Genomic DNA, 21,030 nt, shown 5'->3' with positions numbered 1-21,030 from the left:
ATTTCATTAATAAATGATTTGTTGATGTGCCATTAAATGAAGAAGTTAATAATTATTTTTTAAAATACATTGTTTACATGTACCAATTAATGGTTAACAAATGGCAGAGCTAACCTCAATTTTAGTAATTCGATATTTTTATATTCTAATTTTGTTTAGTTAATTTTAAATAATTTCATAAATAAATGACTTGTTGATGTGGCACCTAATGCTAGAAGTTAATAATTATTTTTTAAAATATATTATTGATATGGACCAATAAATGGTTGACAAATGACAAAGCTAACCTCATCCTTAATAATTAGATATTGATGATTTTATATTCTGATTTTGTTTAGTTAATTTCAAATAATTTCATAAATAAATGACTGGCACCAAATGCTAGAAGTTAAAAAATTATTTTTTAAATACATTATTGATGTGGACCAATGAATGGTTGACAAATGATAGAGCTAACCTCAACTTTAGTAATTAGATATTGATCAATAAAAAACACGAGTTTTATGTCCATCTTCCATTGAACATTGTTGTCACCTCTCACTTTGGTATTTATTATATCTCCATTGATAAAATTGTGATATCGTTAGTTATTAATACAATAATTCAAATGATTGAATGAAGTGTACAATATGAAAAAACTTACCAACACGAAATTTGTTATGGTGTATATTTTGTCTTCCACTATACTTCCAAATTTATTGATCCATTCTTGAATTTGGTTTCCCTATATCATCAAACAATTATAACGTTATATTAGTTCAGGAGAAAAATGACATTGTTAATATGACAAATAATACTTACCTCTTCATCAATGAAGTAAAGTCTTTGAAAGAATGATTATTTCTTGCTATAACATGCAAGTAAAGCAACTAAAAGAGTTATTCTGATATGAACTAAAAGCATAGAATGAATACTAATTCTATGCTTGCATAAACCTTGAAGAAGAGTTGTGTATTGTATAAGATGGAAGCTACGCCTAGTATAATCTGATTTGTTGGGTTTTAAAAAAAATGGTTTATTAAGTGCATGTTCGAATCCTATTGAGGTGATTATTTTTGAAGGATAGTTGTTGAAAAATTCTCCAAAAGATCAGTGATATATTGACTTATTAAGGTGATTAGAGTAGATATCTGATCTAGCTCAGAATTCATTTAAATTATTAATTTAATTAATATTATCAGGATTTATTTTTTATTGTTAATTATAATTTGGTTGATAGGTTAGAGATTATCTTGGTGTTTTGAAAGAAAATCCAAAATCAAATCCTATTATGTGATTAAAATCTTTATATGATTAGATAATTTTATTTATGTTGAAACTAAATTTGGAAATTGTTTCATTATATTCCTGTCTTACATATAATTCAGGAATCAGTGCATTATATAATAATGTATGTTATTATAATATTTTTATTATTATTGTAGGCGTGAAGAATGCAAATGAGAAGGAATGGATATATGGAAGAAGACAATATGAGAAAGAAAATAATATTATATTTATGTGTATTTTCATCATATTGAGAAGAATTTTAATAATTTATGTAAATTATCTAATTAATCTAGTAAATAAGAAAGTAGTTGCTTGATTAAATCAAAAAGTAGCTCCGAATTTTAAGTAAATAATCAAATACTAAGGAAAAATCAAATACTAAGGAGGAATCAAATAATTAATTATTAATAAAATAGAACATAATGATTACGGAAAAAAAAAATTCATAATCATCCTCAATTTAAAAATATCGAAATTTAAAAATAAAAAATTAATGATTAAAAAAAATCATAATCATCCTCAATATTCAAACATAATCTTTTATGTTTTTTTAATTAATAATGATGTGGCAAGTATTTAATAGTAGACTAGTGATGGCATGCCCGTGCTACGCACGGGCTATTGTGTATTTTTTTTTAAGGAAAATTACTTTTATTGAAGAGTTGTGTGTTTCGCACAGGCTTGTGTTTGGGTTGTTGTATCTTTGTATATCGGTCGTACAATTCATTTTTCTTTGCTATGTGAAATGTATTCAACATATGTCTGAGACCATTATCGAATGAAAAATAAGGTATGCAGGCAACTTTTATAGGGTCATGATTAAATTGTCCATTTTTGAACACACAATAGATATAGCATTAAAGCTTGATTAGCACTTTTGTAAGTTAAAGTTAAAACTTACCCATGTTCGCTTTACCTATTATCCCGCAACCTTCTTTTGTGTAATGTTGTCCTCAAAACACCTGTCATACCGATAAACACATTTGAAGCTGTCACATTAAAATCTAATTCGAAATATAAGTGGAACTAAAATTTGGTGAAATAACAGTGTCATATATAGACAGTAAATATTATGTTCTATCTTTGACATTAGCACGTATATCATCTTCAATGGACTGTTGCAGCTCATCATGTACACTAAGGAAAAGAATGCTATTATGCTCACTTATCCACCACCGGTATGTAATCCACGAATTTACCTTTGATGCCTCAAGATTCTTGAATATATATTTATTATATATGGGCATTGTATATGTGTTGCTTCATATAAATTAGTGTTATCACTTTGTATTTTGTTTTTGGACAGGAAATTACTTTTTTTTACTATGGGTTATGATGCAGGTTTTTAATCTTCTAGCTGATTCATTGCAGTCCTACCATTCTGTTAGAAAGTTTGATCTCTGCAAACAAACCTGTATGATTCATTGCAGATCCAAAGTCAATTTATGTAAACAAACCTGTAGAGCTTAATAAAATTGTAACTAAATGGTTCGTTCTATTTAGATGTGATTCATTAAGGGGTATTGAAGTTGGATAAGTAATGCCTTTAGTGAAGAAAATGGAGTTACACCATATCTGCAGAACCAACTATGATATCAATGTTGTTCAAAAGTAAGGAAATGGAGCTTACTTTAAAACTTTTGGCTTGCATTGCTAAAGCCACAGTAGAACTCTGACCACCCAGACCTCCAAAGTTCATGTTCCTCCTACCCAGAATCCATACGAAACAACAGAGAAATTAATGATTGTAAATTATCAAAGGAAACAATACAACAAAAACTAAACCTATCCAAACCAATATTCAATAGAATCTAGATGTTGCGTCATTGAGTTGTTGTTGAGTAATAAAATGGAGCTTACTTAAAAACTTCATGCTTGCATTGATATTGAATACAATCCAGATGTTGCGACACTGAGTTGATGTTCATTAAGACAGCTGCAGAAAGACCATGAACTGCTCTTGTTATAAATATTCAGCTACAATCATTTTTTACTTTCCATCTCACTTCTTTTGCAGCTCTTGTTTCCAAATATTGTGTAGAGTGCAAACACATTACTGCTTAATAAATCAGTTGTAAAACATACATCTCAAAACATTTTCTCTTTTTCCTACCTTCAACTAACAATGTACTATTTTTCTTTTTAGAGTATTGCTAAGATGTTCTTGTATTTTTTGAATTTATGTTTTCAATTCCTGCATTGTCTTTTAGCAGCAACATTATAATAACCTTTTGCGACACTGAGTTGATGTTCAGTAAGACCGCTGCCGAAGAACATGAACTGCTCATATTACAAATATTCAGCTTCAATCATTTTTTACTTTCCATCTCACTGCTCTTGATTTCATTTTCCCAATATTATGTAGAGTGCAAACACATGACTGCTTGATAATTAGCTGTAAAACATACATCTCAAAAAAAAAATCTCATTTTCCTACCTTGAACCAACAGTTTACTTTTTTAGAGTCTTGCTAAGTTGTTCTGGTTTTTCTTTGAAATAGTGTTTTCAATTCATGCAGTGTGTTTTAGCAGCACCATTATATTAGTCTTTTGCGACACTGAGTTGATGTTCATCAAGACAGCAAATAAGAGGAAGCAAGAGCAGTGAACAATTAAAAAAAGATACCCAAAAAGCATGCAACTGTCCAGCTAACAGAATCCGGGTTCCAACTCTATACGAAGCATGAGTTTAATCGACATTGAGAAGGGTAACTTCCCAAACACCATTCATTGAAGAATTGAAAGTGTGAGAGGAGTAACCTCATCCACAACCCTAAAAATGTTGACATCAAGCTTCACAGGTTCACCAGTCTCCTGACTAATCAGCTTAAAAGAGCATACATCTTACTCTTCTAAATTGTTATTCAGTGCAAACTCCTTCCACCCTTTCCAAAGACCACCTCTGCTAAAGCTGAATTTGGTTTTCCATTTCTTCTTTTTAATATACAGATATACATCCTGATTCCTCAGACCCAGATGAACCGCTGCAAACTTAGCAGGAATTGTCTACCAAAAAGAGAAAAAGCCATCAAAGGAGAGTCACAATGAGAGGAAGAAAGATTTACTTACTAGGAAAAAGTGTTTGTAAAAGGAGGAGTTGGTAGTGTTGTGAAAAAACCGTTTTCAGTTAGTTCTGAAGCGGACTTTCTCATGACATTTGTCTCTTCTTCAACTGTTATAGGCCTTCTGTTTGAAATGTACTCACCTAGAACATTAGAGAGGAAATTAGAAGCATTACCATTAATCCTCAAGACATTATCTGAAGCTATATAAGGGTAGGTATGGAGGCTTACTGTAAGTTGGAGTGCATAAACTCTTTCTTGGTCTACCTCTTGTATCAGGTGATGAGGCAACCTTCTGAATATTAGGAGAAATGGTTACAACAAGCTCGGTTTCACCTGAAATAAGCATTAGAGAGTTTAGTGCATTGGTGTACACATGTATCCATTCGCATCAACAACTTCTATAACATTCATATACCGAATTACGTAGTTGACCTCAGCTTCTCCAAACGGGTTGTTTTCCTTTGAACTTTCACAGGCAGCTTCAGCATCAGAGGCTCTCAAAAAAACAACCTTTGCAGATGAGGATTTTTCTATCACCTTAGTCTTTGATGTGTCCAGTGCACCAAATTTACCATACAAACTAGGGCTGCACAAATACACCGGACCGGACCGGACCGAAATTTTCGGTCCGGTCCGGTCCAAAGACCGGTTGAACCGGAAATTTCTAAAAATATTAACTCACTTCCTTTTGTTGCTTGTAAATAACTTCCATAGTATTGTACAACAAATTTTGATGTTTTATGTATATGTCAGTGTGCTTAGTGGTGTCGAATTATAGAACTTAATTAACTATATTTTTATAAAAACAGGCTAAGTGATTGTAGAAGTGTAGAACAACTTTTTAATTAATGTTTTTTACTTCTTAGAAATTAATGTTTTTTACTTCTTCCTTTTGTTACCTTTTATGTGTAGCTTGACATTTGATTTGGCAAAGACTATTAGCTTGTAATGGTTTAAAATTCTAGAGACAAGTTTTATTTAAACTATTTCGGTCCATTCGGTCTATCCGGGTTTGGACCGGACCAGACCGGACCGGGAACCGGAATTTCAGAATTACTAGGACCGGGGACGGACCGAAATTCCTTCGGTCCGGTCCGGTCCGGTCATTTCGGTCCGGTCCGGTCCGGTTTTGCGGTCCTTCGGTCTAGTTGTGCAGCCCTAATACAAACCACCAAGGTTGTCTATTGATTACAATATGTATCCTGCTGGAAAGTTAAGGTGAAGAGTTGCAGATTGAGTTGCAGATTCTGTTTTATCAAACTATAAAAAAATATACCTAGATCAAAAAACATACCTGGCCTCGCCTTGTGTGAGAGTTGTCCATTATATCATCACAAATAAGGAAGAAAGTTTGAAACTGTAAAAACAAATTCCAAATAAGATGAAAGAAGATATTACTCTAAGGATATAATTTAGTTATATCATTACCCATTCAATACACCAGCCTAATGAACTGGATAGAAAGAATTCATCATCAGTAAGTTCAGTCCCTTTGAGCAGCTTATAGCTCTCAAAACTGAAAGACCTTTGTTCAACTTTCCTGCATCAGGAAACATTATCCTCATCAATGAGTATGATATTAAGTTAACAGTAGTTATTGTATAGATTCAACACCTCCAGGTACATTGTAGTCCAGCACCTGGAAAAAAACAGAACCAATTAAATTTGATCTGATGGTTAGTCAATGAACCAGCAATCAATTGCTAGATTAGGAGGGAGCTTAGTAAATTTTGTTTCTGAAAAAACTCAACGCAGATGAAATTAAGTGCCTCAACTTACGCATAACTTGAAAACACTAATTTTGACCAATATTGAACCAATACCATATTCAACACCTCCAGGTACATTATAGTCCAGCACCTGGAAAAAAACAGAACCAATTAAATTTGATCTGATGGTTAGTCAATGAACCAGCAATCAATTGCTAGATTTGCAGGGAGCTTAGTAAATTTTGTTTCTGAAAAAAACTCAACGCAGATGAAATTAAGTGCCTCAACTTATGCATAACTTGAGAACACTAATTTTGACCAATATTGAACAGATTCCAAACTACTCTTAGGCACTTTGCAACTCAAATCACAGTTCAGAACAGGCTTACTACAAATTTGGTGTGCACATGCTCAAATGATTTTCGATCAAGTACAGTGATGCACAAATATACATATTCACATGGATAAAAGAGCTCATAATGAGTAGAACAGCTTGGCAAGCTGGAGGAGTATTTGGTTCATGAAATGACAACATATTTAGAAGTGAAGACAAAGACAACTTTTCCAAAGAGCAAAGCTCAGCAGTATAGCTTCCCTGGCTAAACCATTGAAGACTATGTAACTCCTTAAGTTTCAACCTCCACAATGAAGGAACTCCATAGCATTTTGTAACATAATTCCTCATAAGGTGACCCAAAACCAATCTTAGTTTTCCATATAATTCTCATCACCGCAATTACAGTCAACACAGATTCAAATGACAAATTTGTGACTCAATCCAACTACACAGAAAAACCTAATGTCAACGTACCTTTGAGAGATCGAAGTGCGCGATCCATCTCTTTGAGTGCCTTTTTAACCTTTGATTGGATGGATTTTCTTTGCTTGAAGATGGACTCAAGAACACCATTCGCATAACCTGTTAGATGAAAGAAGATACTATTCACAAAAGGATTGCGAATCCAGTTTAATGCTCAATAACGTTCTATAGAAGATAGAAAATCACAGTTAGGATTAAAAGACGGATTATCTTCACACTCACAACGAATCATTAATAGCAATTTATTAGCAGAGAATCAATGGAGGAACAGAACAGAAATCAAGCACAAATGCAAATAGATTCAAGGAAGGGAATAACGTCCCATTTTTGGTAGACCATGGCCTTGATTGGCGTACGCACACCGGAGTGGAGGTTCTTCAGGCCAAGAAATCTTCATCCACTGCTACACTCTTGCCTATCCATATTCGATCAGATTCTTTGCAGGGTGTTAGGGTTTTGCGGCAATGGATGTGAACACCACCGACGGGGATTTATAGCAACGTTGACAGGCGTTTCAACCCTTCAAATGTTGCACAAACGAAGGAGAGGAAGATGGAAACATACAAATGAGGAAATTCAAGACTGCATTGATTCCGCACAAACTATAGTTCAAGCATTCATGTCGTTGACTCTGAAACAACAAAGGAAAATCAATGCAAGCTGCCGTTCAAAGTGGTGATTCAAAATTGGGCCTAGGTGAAGTGGTGATTCAAGAGAGTCTAAATGATTGAAACTGGGCCGAACAAACCCAAACAATGAGAAATATGGGTCGGACGAAAAGGAATTCTTGTGTGAATAAACATGTACAATAAGTGAATAAACATGTACAATAAGTAGAGCATTAATTAGGCAAAACAATGCCAATTTTAAGGTATATTAAGATTATTTCAATTATTGTTTTAAATTCATTGGTGAGGTGGATCAATAGGAGGGTAACATTTGAAGGACTTAAACTCAACTTTAGTAATTAAGTATTGATAGTACTTTTTTTTTACTTTCATTTCACTACTCATATAAGACTCATTCAATCTATGATCCGATGGAAACTTTAAAGTGCAACCCACAAGAAATTTTGAGTAAGATCTAGAATATTTCATTCAGAACAATCTCGCATACCCGGACTTTTATGTTTATTTTATAGTTAATTTTTGGCAACATAGAAATAATATAATCTTTCACAAGGCTTCTTTATCATCTATTTCGGTAGAATTAGCGTTTTCTAGAGATTCCATCATCTTTGATATTAATATAGGAATGTCCTTGCCTTTTGGTAGAGAGAATTCCTATGTTTACCTTGTATCAAGAATATTTTACAAATATTTATATTCCGTCGATCGATCAATAATTTATACTAAAGTCGATCTTCTCTTTCACGCATCTAATTTTATAATTACTCACTAACTTAGTTGACAAATTAATATACATCATCATTTTCATCAATGACAAATTGATTTATTTCATTATTTACCTCCCTAGGTCTTCATACTTGTAGATAATGCAAATAAGGTTCGATTTCACGAAAAACCGAGCATTGTTATTATTATTACAATTGTAATGAACGATTGGGGTATTCTTGTCTTTTTTTAACATACTTCAAGACTAGGTCGTTTTATGATTAAAGGGTCAACCTAGTTCATCCTTGCGAATGATCACGAGTAACTCCTTCAAAAAAGGGTGAAGGCTCCCTAGAGTTGTCATACAACGAATGTTAATCACATTTATCAAAGTATCACATTGAATAACATTCTTTGAGAGACAATCAACTGCTTGATTTGCTTCTCGGAAACAATGTTTGATCTAGTCTTGCTTGAAGTGATCCATAAGAGCTTTCACTTCATCGCTAATCATATTTGTATTTGGTCATGGTCTTGTTTTAAACTACTCCTTCTCAATATTATTATCCCATCTATATCATATGAAATTATTAGTCGCATAAAAGTCTATAGAAATTTTAAAACCCAATGCAATACCTAGGCTACCATCCTAGGTAAAGACAAATAGAATCATGACTCCTATGAGATAGAGGGTGCATCCAGGTGATAGACACAAAAGAAATCCAATAACATATATATTCATTCTCTATTATACATGGACTATCGAGCACAAGTAATTGAACATGCAAAGTTTGCTACTTTATTATTAACTTTCCAATTGATTCAATCAATAATAAATGTTCCATCAATATCCTAGAATGTAGTATCAGTCCTACTAGAGTGTCACTTCTGGTGGCGTTGATATCAATGATATATACTTTCACACATAAAACAATTGAATCAACCAATAAACCTTTTAATTTTAACCTACTATGTTCCATCAATATCCTAGAATGTAATATCAGTCCTACTTGGGTGTCACTTCTGGTGGTGTTGATATCAATGATGTATAATTTCACACAATAAAACAATTGAATCAATCAATAAACCTTATAATTTTAACCTACTTTAATTAAACACTCAAATAATCTTAGATGGCCTACCTACTCATACTATAATGGACTAATGGAATTGAGCATAAGAGAATGGTAACATAATTGAGATAAAGTAAGAACAAAATTCGCAAACTCATTATCATGAAAGCTTCAATGGCCCAACTAAATATGGTGCTTAGCTACTCATATTATTGAATGGATACGTATAAAATCTTGATGCTAACTTGTTTTTCAAAATATGGGGGAAACCTAAGGCCTTAAATAGAGAATATCCTTGTCCCATAATACTATATTCCAACCAGATCTTCTAATTATAAAGTGAATAAACTAATTCTATCTTATGTGAAAAAGGAAAATAATATAATTGGGTTCAGACCTTATCCAATCTTCTTGTAACTGTGACCACGGGCCCATAGGCGCAGTCACCAACTTGCCATCAACCAACCTTAAAGGACTCAATCCGTAAGGATCGAACCGAATGTACGATTGTGATAGACAGGTCTACAACACCTTCCTTGAACCACTTTCAATACTAAGATAGTGCTCATCATCGAAGTTCCTAATCCTTATTTCTTTCGAGGAATCAAGTCTTAAACTGCATGATGCTGAATTAAACGGAGAAAGCACATAATAGCATAATCTCCTAGGTAGAACATTGATATCACAGTTCAAAATACTACCAAATCTCATTTTAAAAATAGCTTCTCTTTGCTCATGGATTAGATCAACTATCAATGAGCACAAGATCGTTGGGTTGGATCTAGTGTTCAAGGACCGGTACCTTATCTTTACCACCCTGATTGTCTCCTTCTTGATTTTCTTTGGTCTTTCACTCTTGACCATCTCTTCTCAACAACTTCTTGCACCACAACATTTATTTTGATTTTGATGGACACTCCATCATCTTCATGTTTCTCTTTGTTTAAGAACTTTTATACTCTTGAATAGGCAAAGGTTTCAACTTTGACTTCAATTTTGATGTTGCTGGAAAAAGTTATGCAGACCATTAATAATTAATTTTATTCTAATGATGATAAACCATGCACTAATACATACACTAAATCAATAAAATTGCGTACTTGTCATAATAACTCATGCGATTATAGTAAAACACATGCATACCATTAAATTATAATTATTATGCTATAATATTGAGAAAAGTGCAGTAATGCACATGATTCACGCGCTAATAAAAATATCATGCACTAAATGAATGAAACCGTGCACTAAATTCTTAGAAATTATTACACTTTACATAAACCCGGTGCTTTTTTCAATAAAATATTTGTACTTTATAGTAGAAGTTATGCACTAATGTTTAGAAAATCGTTCTTTTACATAACACATGCACTTTCCAAACAAAACTCATGCTCTTTTCACGAAAACTCATACACTAATCTGCCAGAAACCATGCATTTCTATCACAAAACTCGTGCACTTTGTAACAGAACCCATGCACATTTAAGGAGAACTAAAGAACTGTTGAAATTATGCACAGTTAAACAAAAACCGTACAATTTGCAACAAAGTGACATGCACATTCCAGGAAAACACGTGTTTAGCTTATGCACTTTTAAATAAAACCCGTGCACTTTGTAACAAAACTCATGCACTAATGACCAGCAAACATGCATTTATATTACAAACAACACATACTTTCATCAACTACAAATCAATAAAATACATTGTGATTCCAATAGAAAATATCAAATATCTAACTACCTCTCTTCTTCAACTGAACTTTTTTGATCTCAACTCTACCTCTCTTCTTCGACTGAACTTCATCAACCTGCTTTGGCCATTCGTGTACCTTCTTTGCCCTCATTTCTGATTAAATACATATTAGGTTTAGTAAAAGTGTGAGTTTACCGTTCTTTCTAGCAGTTACCTTGATTTGTGAATAAGAGCTTGGTAGTAAGACAGATTGAGTTGTTGAGTTGGAGTTCAACATTGTAAGTTGATGTTTGATGATGATTTTCGAACTAGATTGTGATTTGTTTGGGACAAAGGAAGGGTTTGAATGTTATTGCGTGTGCTTAGGAGATTTTAGATTGACACATTTTGAAACGTCGTGATTCTGATAACTTTTTCACTCCTTTTTATGACGATATTAATGCACGTGTTCACACGTAGCACGTGGATTATTTTGGTTTAACTACGCGTGCCTCACCCTGGTCATTGGATTGGAAATCTGAGCGGCAATAGACCGTTCTTATTTCTCATTTTAAGGGGTTATTCTCACCAAACCCGTATTCTATTTTTTATAATAAAATAATATAAAATAAAATTTTAAAATAAATAAATAAATAACATCATGATAAAATAAGATATATTCTAGAAATATAGTTTTACAAAAAAATAATATAAAATAAAATATTATAATATACGATAATATAATACATTCTAAAAAATATAGATCGATTATTATCATATGATAATTATCATATCAATATGTGTTAGGACATAGCTCTTATATATAACAATATTCAATAAAATAGATAACATAAAATATTATAGTATATGCTAATAAAATATGAAAACATAGATATGATTTTAATAAAAGTTAACAAAATATATATTAGTGTGATATATTATTGCTAAAATTATTATAAATATATTTTGTGATAAAATAGTGTTAATCAGATAAATACAATATAATAATAGAGATTTAAGAAGATATGTACTTTTATAATAAAATAATAAAAATAATTTTTTTTATAAAAATAATATAATAATGAAATAGATGTAATAAAAGATAATTTTATATGTTAATACAAATTATTACGAAATTAACACATAACTTATGCGATAGATACATAGATAGATTTTAGCGAATTTCTGAAGTAGTTTTTTAATGTGACAATTTTAGTACGTAAATAAATTGAGAGACCCGTTTTGGAACAGCAAGTACTATACTTTTTATTCTTCGTTTTGACCTAAAAAACCTAACACAATATTCTGGTTCTTCTCTCTCCTCTTTCTCCTCCGCCACTAGCAAGGTTAACCTGACTCCTATCTCTTTCCCTCTGGTCGTTTCTTGTACAAGCGGTGCGAGTAAGGACGATATAATCTGCAAGTTAAGAAGCAAGAGCACGACAATGGCGGGTAAGAAGAGAGACAGGATTCAAAATCCAAAGCCGTTCCTTCCTGCCGATGACTCCACCGTGACCTCGAGGAAACGCTCTAAAGCACCCAAACGCCACCAGGACCATGAAGAGGTTCTTCCCCTCAATTTGTTCCGTATCTCTTGTTATTGCTTATCACTTGGTTAAATTTTCCAAAAGTATGCTGCTTTGGTTGTGTCTGAAAACTGGGCTTATGACTAGTTTGCTGGAACTTCATGAAATTGGTACATCTTCTAAATGATTATAGCTGTTTGATTTTGATATTTGCAGACGATTTCAGAGAACATTAGCGCCAAAATTCTTAAAGTAGCTAAAGATCAGGAAAGGGAAATTGAAGAGGAAGAGAACAAAGTGCGAAACCCTGATCATCTGGGATTTGCTGATGTTTTTGATGATACGGTTGAAGAGGAAGAGGACATTGATGACTTCGCTGGGTACCATGATACCGGAAACCATGAAGATTATGAGGTGAGTTTCCATTGAGCGTTTCTGTTAACGACTTCATAGAGCACTGAGCCTGAAATTTTTTATTTTTGAGATTAAGAGTTGATATTTTAGTATTTTATCTTCCTTGAAAGTATTTATCACTAGTTGATTTATTAGTTAACATATCTTCTACATGGAATGACAATAGGACAAAATCAATGAAGAAGATGAGAAACTACTGGAGTCATTTTTGTCAAAGGATAATGCTCAGCAGCGCACGCTTGCAGACATAATTGCTGCTAGAATTAGAGAACAGGATGCTGCAGTTTCAGCAGGTAAAAGGCATAACAGAATCGTTGATGATGTGATTAATTATCTCAGTTTCTCATGAGTGTGTTTATTCTTTTCAGAAGCTAGGCCAGAACCCAAGTTGGATGATAGTATTATTGAGTTATACAAAGGGTATGCATCCATCTTTAGTACTTCACTGCTTTCTATTCAAATGTTGATTCCCCTGATTTCCAGAACCTGTAACTGTTAACATGTAGGGTTGGTAAAGCTCTTAATAAATACACTTCTGGGAAAGTTCCAAAGGCATTCAAACACATCCCATCTATGCAACACTGGCAGGATATCTTGTACTTAACTGAACCTGAGAAATGGTCAGAGAATGCAATGTACCAGGCTACAAGAATTTTTGCTTCTAATATGGGTGCTAAGAAGGCTGAAAGATTCTACAAGCTTGTCCTTCTCCCACGCGTGAGAGAAGATATTAGAAAGAACAAGAGATTGCATTTTGCTCTGTACCGATCTGTGATCAAATCTATGTACAAGCCTTCTGCGTTCAACAAGGGCATATTGCTCCCATTGTGTGAGGTATTGTAAAATTTATAATTTGACAGTGTGTGATTTACCAGAGCCGTTGTATTTGCTGGGTGCTGCTAGTATTAAATATGTATTCATGCAGTAAAATGCTTTCAATTTACTACTGGTTGAAAGCATAATTGATGCCGTGCGAAAGGGACTGCTTAGTTGTTGTCTTCCTTTCTTACTATATGAGTTCTTGTTGTTCCAGTTATAACAGTTAATGTTTTGTACTATTTATCTCTGCAGTCTGGTACTTGTTCTTTGAGGGAAGCTGTAATTATTGGAAGTATAATAGAGAAAAAGAGTCTTCCTGCTCTCCATGGCGGGTATGCTGAACCGTTACAACTGCTGTTACTTCTTGAAGTGATTTGTTTGATTCTCCTTCATAAGTTTTTTCATTAACTAATAATACTACTTCAATTGTTGATATCTTTGCAATATTACATACTGTAAAGTTTTTCAGGGAACTGCATGTCTGATGTTTTTATCTTGTGTTTATGCAGTATTACATTGTTAAGGCTTGCAGCAATGGAGTATTGTGGAACAACCAGGTACTGAGCTGTATAATAATATTTCCATGTTACCATTTTGATACGCCGACTATAAGTATTTGAAGTTAATAGTTAATATTATAGACTTAATGGGCCTTGCATTTTTTAATACACGTGTCATTTGATGCTGTACATACAAGGAGGATACTACAGCAAACAACACTGTTAAGTCTGTTTATTGATTTTGTGGAGGTGTTTTGATGCAGCTATTTTATGAAGCTAATAATTGACAAGAAGTATGCTCTGCCATACCGTGTGATTGATGGTCTGGTAGCCCATTTTATTCGATTCACTGATGACTCAAGGGAAATGCCTGTCATCTGGCATCAATGTCTTCTTGCTTTTGTTCAAAGGTATGCATAATTGATCTATATTTCCTCACTGTTGTTTATTTAAGAGCATTTTTTATAATTAAGTTGTGGCTTACTGTATTCTCAGATACAAGAATGAATTGCAGAAGGAAGACAAATCTAAGCTCAAGAAACTAATGGAGAAGCAGCTACATAGGCTGGTATGTGACCCTAAATTTCAGTGCTTAAATTGTTCTTCTCTATACAGACTCTTATACCTTCTTCCCTGCAGATAACACCTGAAGTGTTGAGAGAATTAGATGAGAGCCGCAACCGTGGAGAGAAAGAGGATGATGCAATGATGATAAATATCCTTTTTTATACTGTTTATTAAAGTTATTATAGGATTTCACTGAATCCCCTTTTTCCTTGAATAAAGTTTATTCCTTGACTGGTTATTACCTTCTCCAATATCAGTGATCAACAAAACCATTGTGGAGGACAGATTTGACATTCCAGATGTGCCCATGGAAGAGGACTAGGTACTTGAATAATGTTCTTCTTCATCTCTCTGTTTTGTCATGATCAAACGTCAATCTGAGTCCATCTTTTCATGTACCCAGAAATGTCTTACATTCAACACAAGACGATTTTTTGAGTTCAGATGAGGCAGGAGTAATCCTTGATGAGCTTGTTGTTGTCATATGGCGTTTTGCCTGTCTGTAAGCTTGTCTCAGTTTTGTTTATTTGCTAATTAGCTTCGGAACAATGACACAGTTTTGGTTGCTATAAATTATTATTATGTTTGATGCTCTACATGCCGAAAAGTCAGATTATTCAGTTTCTTACTATATAGTTAGCCAAACGTATTCTGTGTGACATATTTGTGTTTTGTACGATTATTTTACTAAAGGTCATCCGACTTCATTATTCTTATCCAACCCTAAGCTGGGTAATATTTTCTGCCATGCATCATCTGAACGAATTCATGCCTTAAATTGTTCTGGACTTCCATTGTTGAGTTAGTTTTTTTTATCAGTATGTTATTGAGTTAATTAATTAGTTTACTATTTTTTTTTGAGTTCGTTAATTAGTTATTTTGTTTTGTTTTGAAAGGAGGTGAGTTATTTAGTTAGTGAGGAAGTCAGGTAATTAATAGTGGGTTAGTGCTCTTTTCTAGTTCTGGTTCAGTATTTAAGTTTAATTTAACTTAAAGACCACCAACTTGATACCAGGGCCTTCGTTCTGAATGGCTAAAGCACGTAGTTCTAATCCACCGTCTTTGTCTGAGCATCCCACAAACACTGATATACAGAACAACTAAACCACTAATACCAAACTTGTCGATATAATAGCAACAATGACTGACATTATCATGTGTGACAAATTAGGCATGTTCTTGTTTTGTTTTAGGAGATCTTTGTATAACTTGTCGAAAAAACTGCTTGTTTTAAATTTCGGGATGGTTCAAAAGTCAAAGTCGCCGCGTTGGAGGCTAATTCCATTTTCTAAGCCTTTGGTAATGATGGGACTCCGAAAACCTTCCACCAAGGGAGGCAGGGGAATCGCATGCTACCTTAAGGTAGTGGGCAACACCATTAGGGGGACATCTAGATCTAGACAACAAGTCCTACTGTCCCCATTGAGAAAAGACGTTTTTTTTAAAAAAAATAAATAAATTTGATTATTTTTTATTTTGTTGTATTTGACTTTGAATATGATTATTTTCTATATAAATACTAACTAATAATATTTTAGGTATTTTTTTACTAAAAAGAGATCTCTATTTTTTTTTCAAGTGATGAGATGGATTACTTTGTTCATTTTTCGTACTGTATTTGTCTCCAAAAAAGAATAATTTGTACAAATCTATGGTCTATATAATAATATTATAGGTATTTTCGATATAAATAACTTTAAATTTTTCCCCCCGACTACGCCAGGAATAAACTTTTTAAATTTATATTATTTTAATAAATTTGATTCAATAATTTAATAAATTTAAGATGAACGATGATTTTCTTGTTTTGTCTGCCCTCGAATATAATATATTTTCTATTGATTTATGATCTAACTAGTACTATTTTCACTTAAAAAAGATCTTTAAAAAAATTTTAGACGATAAAATTAATAAATTTGTTCATTTTTCCATTGTGTCTATCATCGAAAATAAAAAATATTTATACTAATATATGGTCTACCTAATATTATATTTGGTACTTTTATTAAAATAATACCCTAAAAAATCTTAAGCCCACATTAGTTTATAAAGCAACATCCTCCTTAACCCTAGACTTTTGAGTCTAAGCTCGACTCATAAAAAGGCTTGATTACGTATCCCAACTCAGTCAGCCCAACTCTTCTTCAAGTAGCAGTAATTACATTGATTTTTTCTAAATCTATGATCTAAGGGAATCTTCATTGATGAGCTAAATATAGTTATAGAAGACGTTTCGGGTGCGAACTGATTTTCGGTGCGGATTGTGCGGACTGTGCACTTTTTAGCATATTATTGGTGCACTTCAAGTACATTATCAAGTGTACTACTGGTGCACTCTTTCAGTGCACTACTGATGCACTACTGGTGCACTTCTTCGTGTATTAAGGTGCACTACTGGGTGTACTGAGGTGCACTCCTCAGTGTACGGTACATCCCCAATTGTGCTCTGGTGCACTCCTCGGTAGTGCACTACCAGGTGCACTCTACGGTAGTACACTGGTGCACTTTGTAGTAGTGCACTGGTACACTATCCAGTAATACACTGGTATACTATAACAGTCCGCACCGAAAAACAGTCCGCACCCTATCAGCCCTCTGTAGTTATAATATATTTCTGGGAAAAAGTGTCACATTGTGGAGTATCGGGTGGAATTTGAGCGAAGAGTGACGCGTGTCACCGACTAGCTAAAAAATGCCCTTCTTAAGGCATTCATCGCATGAATGAAAGATGAGTTAAAGGTGGATGTAAGAATTCATAAGCCCAAATCAGTTTATAAAGCAATATCCTTCTTAGTCCTAGACTTTGAGTCTAAACTGGACTCACGAAAAGGCCTAATTACTTATCCCAACTCAGTAGTCCCAACTCTTCTTCAAGTAGCAGTAATTACCTTGATTCTTATCCAATTCCATGACCTAAGAGCATCTTCAATGGTAAGTTAAATACAGCTATAATATTTTTCTAGGAAAAAACTGTTGGTGATTTTAGTGTCATCAATACATTTTAGTAGTGATGTGATTTACTAGATGCCGATGCGATTTCACGTTAAGCTCGGAAACAAGTTCGGGGAGTACGGAGTGCACGCTTGTTGAGTTAACAAGCTATCGATCGCGGATACGAAGTAGGGAGCAAGGGGCGGGGTCCAAGGGGCAGAGCCCCTGGCTGGGTTCCCGCTCCCAGGTGAGCGGGCGGGGTGCGGGGCAGCGCCCCGACTTTTTCGGAAAAGGCATATTCTGTTGATTAACGGAATTAACAGAGTCTGTTAATTAATCGAATTAACATAATCTGTTAATTAACCGAATTAACATATTCAATCGCTCAACTGCCGCAACCACCATAACCGCCGTAACTGCTTCGGTTGGCTATCTCTATAAATAGAGGTCTTCGGTCTCACTTACAAGGTTACAAAACTTATACATTTTCTCTACGTTCAAAATCTGTTCTCTTGTGCCTGAAGCAGATTGACCTTCTCGGATTATCCCAACAAAGATTTCGTGTAACCCGGACATTCAAAAGGGTCGAAATAATTTGTTGGGAAAGTGAATCAACACGATCCGTGCTAGTAGTCCAAGATTATCACACCCTCAAAACTAACAAAACAACGCTAATATTAAGGTAAAAATAGCAAAATGGATGATATACCATTGTAGATTTCTTGATTTTTTAGGATTCAAGCTAAATTTAGCAATTTAAATTGCTAGTTTTAATGTTTGAAAAAAGCATAACATTTTCTTAAAAAATAAAAGGAATAATGTGGATTTGGAGTCATTTATAGAAGAATGAAAAATGAAATAATATCTTTTTAGGACAAAATGATAAAATATATAGTTGGACTCTAAATGATTAACATGATATTGATACCAAATAAATTTTTAAACCCCAAATCTTACCTCAAACTTAAATATTAGCCCAATAAATTAAACTTGAACATTAAAAATATGAAATGACTTTTTATTGAGATTTTTTTTAGCTAGTTGGGTTGGTAATTTGGGTTTGATTTTGGACATTTACGAAAAAAATATTATCTACACCTTATTATATATTAACATTATAAAATGATAAAATGGTAAAATTATATCATTCTGTTGTTGGGGTTGCACACTTACTAAAAATGACTAATACTAAAAAGTGCAATTTCAAGTTGCTAAAATCTTACGTGACATACATACAGATGCCTACCTCCAACCGAAGTCTTAGCAGCCTCACACCCAATGAGCACCAACTTAGACTAGAAAAAGGCTTGTGTTTCCGATGAGGTGAATGATATATTCCAAGGCATCAATGTTGCCCCTCTTTTTCCCAACTGGATTTCGTGGAGGAGGGCATAGAGGAACCTCTAGTGGAATCTACCGTGCCTAAGAATAAGATGCAAATTTCATTTCACAATATTTTTGGGGGCAGAACATCACCTACCATGCCATTACAGGGTACAATTCAGGAATACCCGGTTCTTATTTTAGCAGATAGTGAAACCACTCACAATTTCATATCACATAAGCTCGCTATAGAAATGGAGCTCCCTGGTCACTTTTGGACAGGAAGTCATTTCCTGTAAACAAGTATGTCAAGATGTAGGCATTTAATTTCCAGGATTAATGATAAGCAGGATTTGTATTCAAAAATAGTTTTTGGAATAAAATGGCTCACCACCTTGAGCTCACTTCTGGTGAACGTATATATATGGTCATGCAAATCAATGTGAACGAGTATAAATTGCAAGTTATCAAGCCCGATTATGGGAATACAGTTCACTGATCGTCCACCAGACCCTCCTTGCTTATTAGTCAAACCAAATCTGTAACAACAATCTCCTAAGTTTCGACTTGAAAATAAGTCTAATTTTTTCAAGGAAGGTGTATTGATACAATCTCAGCAAAGTCATATTAGTTATTTCTTGTCAAATTAGGAGTTAGTGAGTTAATTAATAGTTCCCCATTTCTTTGCTTAGTTACATAATTAGTTAGTCAGTTTTCGAGTCAGTAGGTAAGTAGTAGTGTTAGTTCAGAAATCAGAATTAGATAACAATTACACAGGATGTATGAGCTGCTTCGAAAACCGAATTGAAAAACCAGAACTAACTTTGCTGCGTCACGGTAGAAATCCGCTGCCTTAGAAGCGAATTCGCCCTAATCCGAGGAGTACAATCAGATTGGCGTCGCCCCCCCAAGGTTAACACAGCTTCCCTCGATCGCGGACTCTCTCCAACGAAGGAATGAAATCAATCAAAATTTGTGTTCAGAACGTAGAGAGGATTGAAAGAGAGAAATCGTTTTTTAGGCGATGATTTTTCTGCAGAGAAGGCTTCTGCCTTTTATAAAATAGAACGCACTAACTCCACCACTAAGAACGTGGGAAGTTAAAACGTTCACCAGAGGAAAATCAGAACTGTTCTGACTTATTAAAACAATGGGAAAAATATTTTAATCAAAACGGAAGAATCGGAAACGAAATTAATTTACGTTCCGATCTTCCGCTGCTCAAAAAATTAATGTGAGTAACAAAACCGGGCCCTACCACACCGCGCACGTGACACGGACCACACCGACCCGCCCGCCCGCCCGCCCGAACGGACGGTGGCGGCGGTGCGCGCGAGGGGGACTCCTTTCTATACTAGTTAACCTCTCTAAGAAGTATGTGCTTTATATACTAGTGGGTTTACTAATGTTTGGTCGATGTGGGATACTAGTTTTTTGCTTTTGCACTCTACAATGCCCAGCACTAACAATCCCCCGACAAGTACAGAAGCACAAAACAATTTTTAAAACAAAGGTTTCTTAACACACTAATAAGGTTTGAAGCATAAGTGAAGGTATCTTACGATTTGAACCATCACATAGTGAAATTAAAGTAGTTCTTTCGTAGGGAGAGTGAATGAATCTGGAACTCTCCTAACTCAAGAGCCAATTTAACAACACACTTCTCACCAATAATGATTCCGCAATAAGAAGTATCTCACACTTCCTTGGGATGCTATAGAGTGCTCTAGAAAGATCACCCGAGTCTTTCATAGAAGGATTCATGTCCTTCACACTCTAGTAGGTGATTTCATCAAGTCCTGTCTCAAAAGGACCACCCAGTATGGGTTATGAAATCATTAAGAGTCTATGACTCACCCTCACACAATTCAACGATGAACTCATCAAGTCCTTCTCAGTAGGACCACCCAAAACCTGGGCTATGAGAACATTAAGAGCTATAGCTCAACCTCACAAACACTAGTCTTAGGAATGGAAATAGTGTATATCTTATGAGTCTTTTCAAGA

At 34.2% G+C, this 21,030-nt stretch overlaps 1 protein-coding gene across 1 annotated transcript; it reads left to right on the top strand.

Moving 5' to 3' along the window:
- The first annotated feature begins 12,388 nt into the window (after window positions 1-12,388).
- On the top strand, window positions 12,389-15,091 carry LOC141250819 (uncharacterized). The gene is made up of 11 exons (XM_073670104.1): window positions 12,389-12,508; window positions 12,686-12,883; window positions 13,050-13,176; window positions 13,252-13,303; window positions 13,390-13,717; window positions 13,955-14,034; window positions 14,212-14,259; window positions 14,466-14,612; window positions 14,698-14,770; window positions 14,842-14,917; window positions 15,012-15,091. The coding sequence occupies exons 1-11, from the start codon at window positions 12,389-12,391 to the stop codon at window positions 15,089-15,091; spliced, it is 1,329 nt and encodes a 442-aa protein (XP_073526205.1).
- The last annotated feature ends 5,939 nt before the right edge of the window (window positions 15,092-21,030 follow it).

Source organism: Phyllobates terribilis, unplaced genomic scaffold (genome assembly GCF_046119375.1).
Source record: "Phyllobates terribilis strain yellow unplaced genomic scaffold, ASM4611937v1 Scaffold_6162__1_contigs__length_46432, whole genome shotgun sequence".
NCBI classification, from domain to species: domain Eukaryota; kingdom Metazoa; phylum Chordata; class Amphibia; order Anura; family Dendrobatidae; genus Phyllobates; species Phyllobates terribilis.
This window is presented reverse-complemented; position numbering and strand designations above follow the sequence as displayed.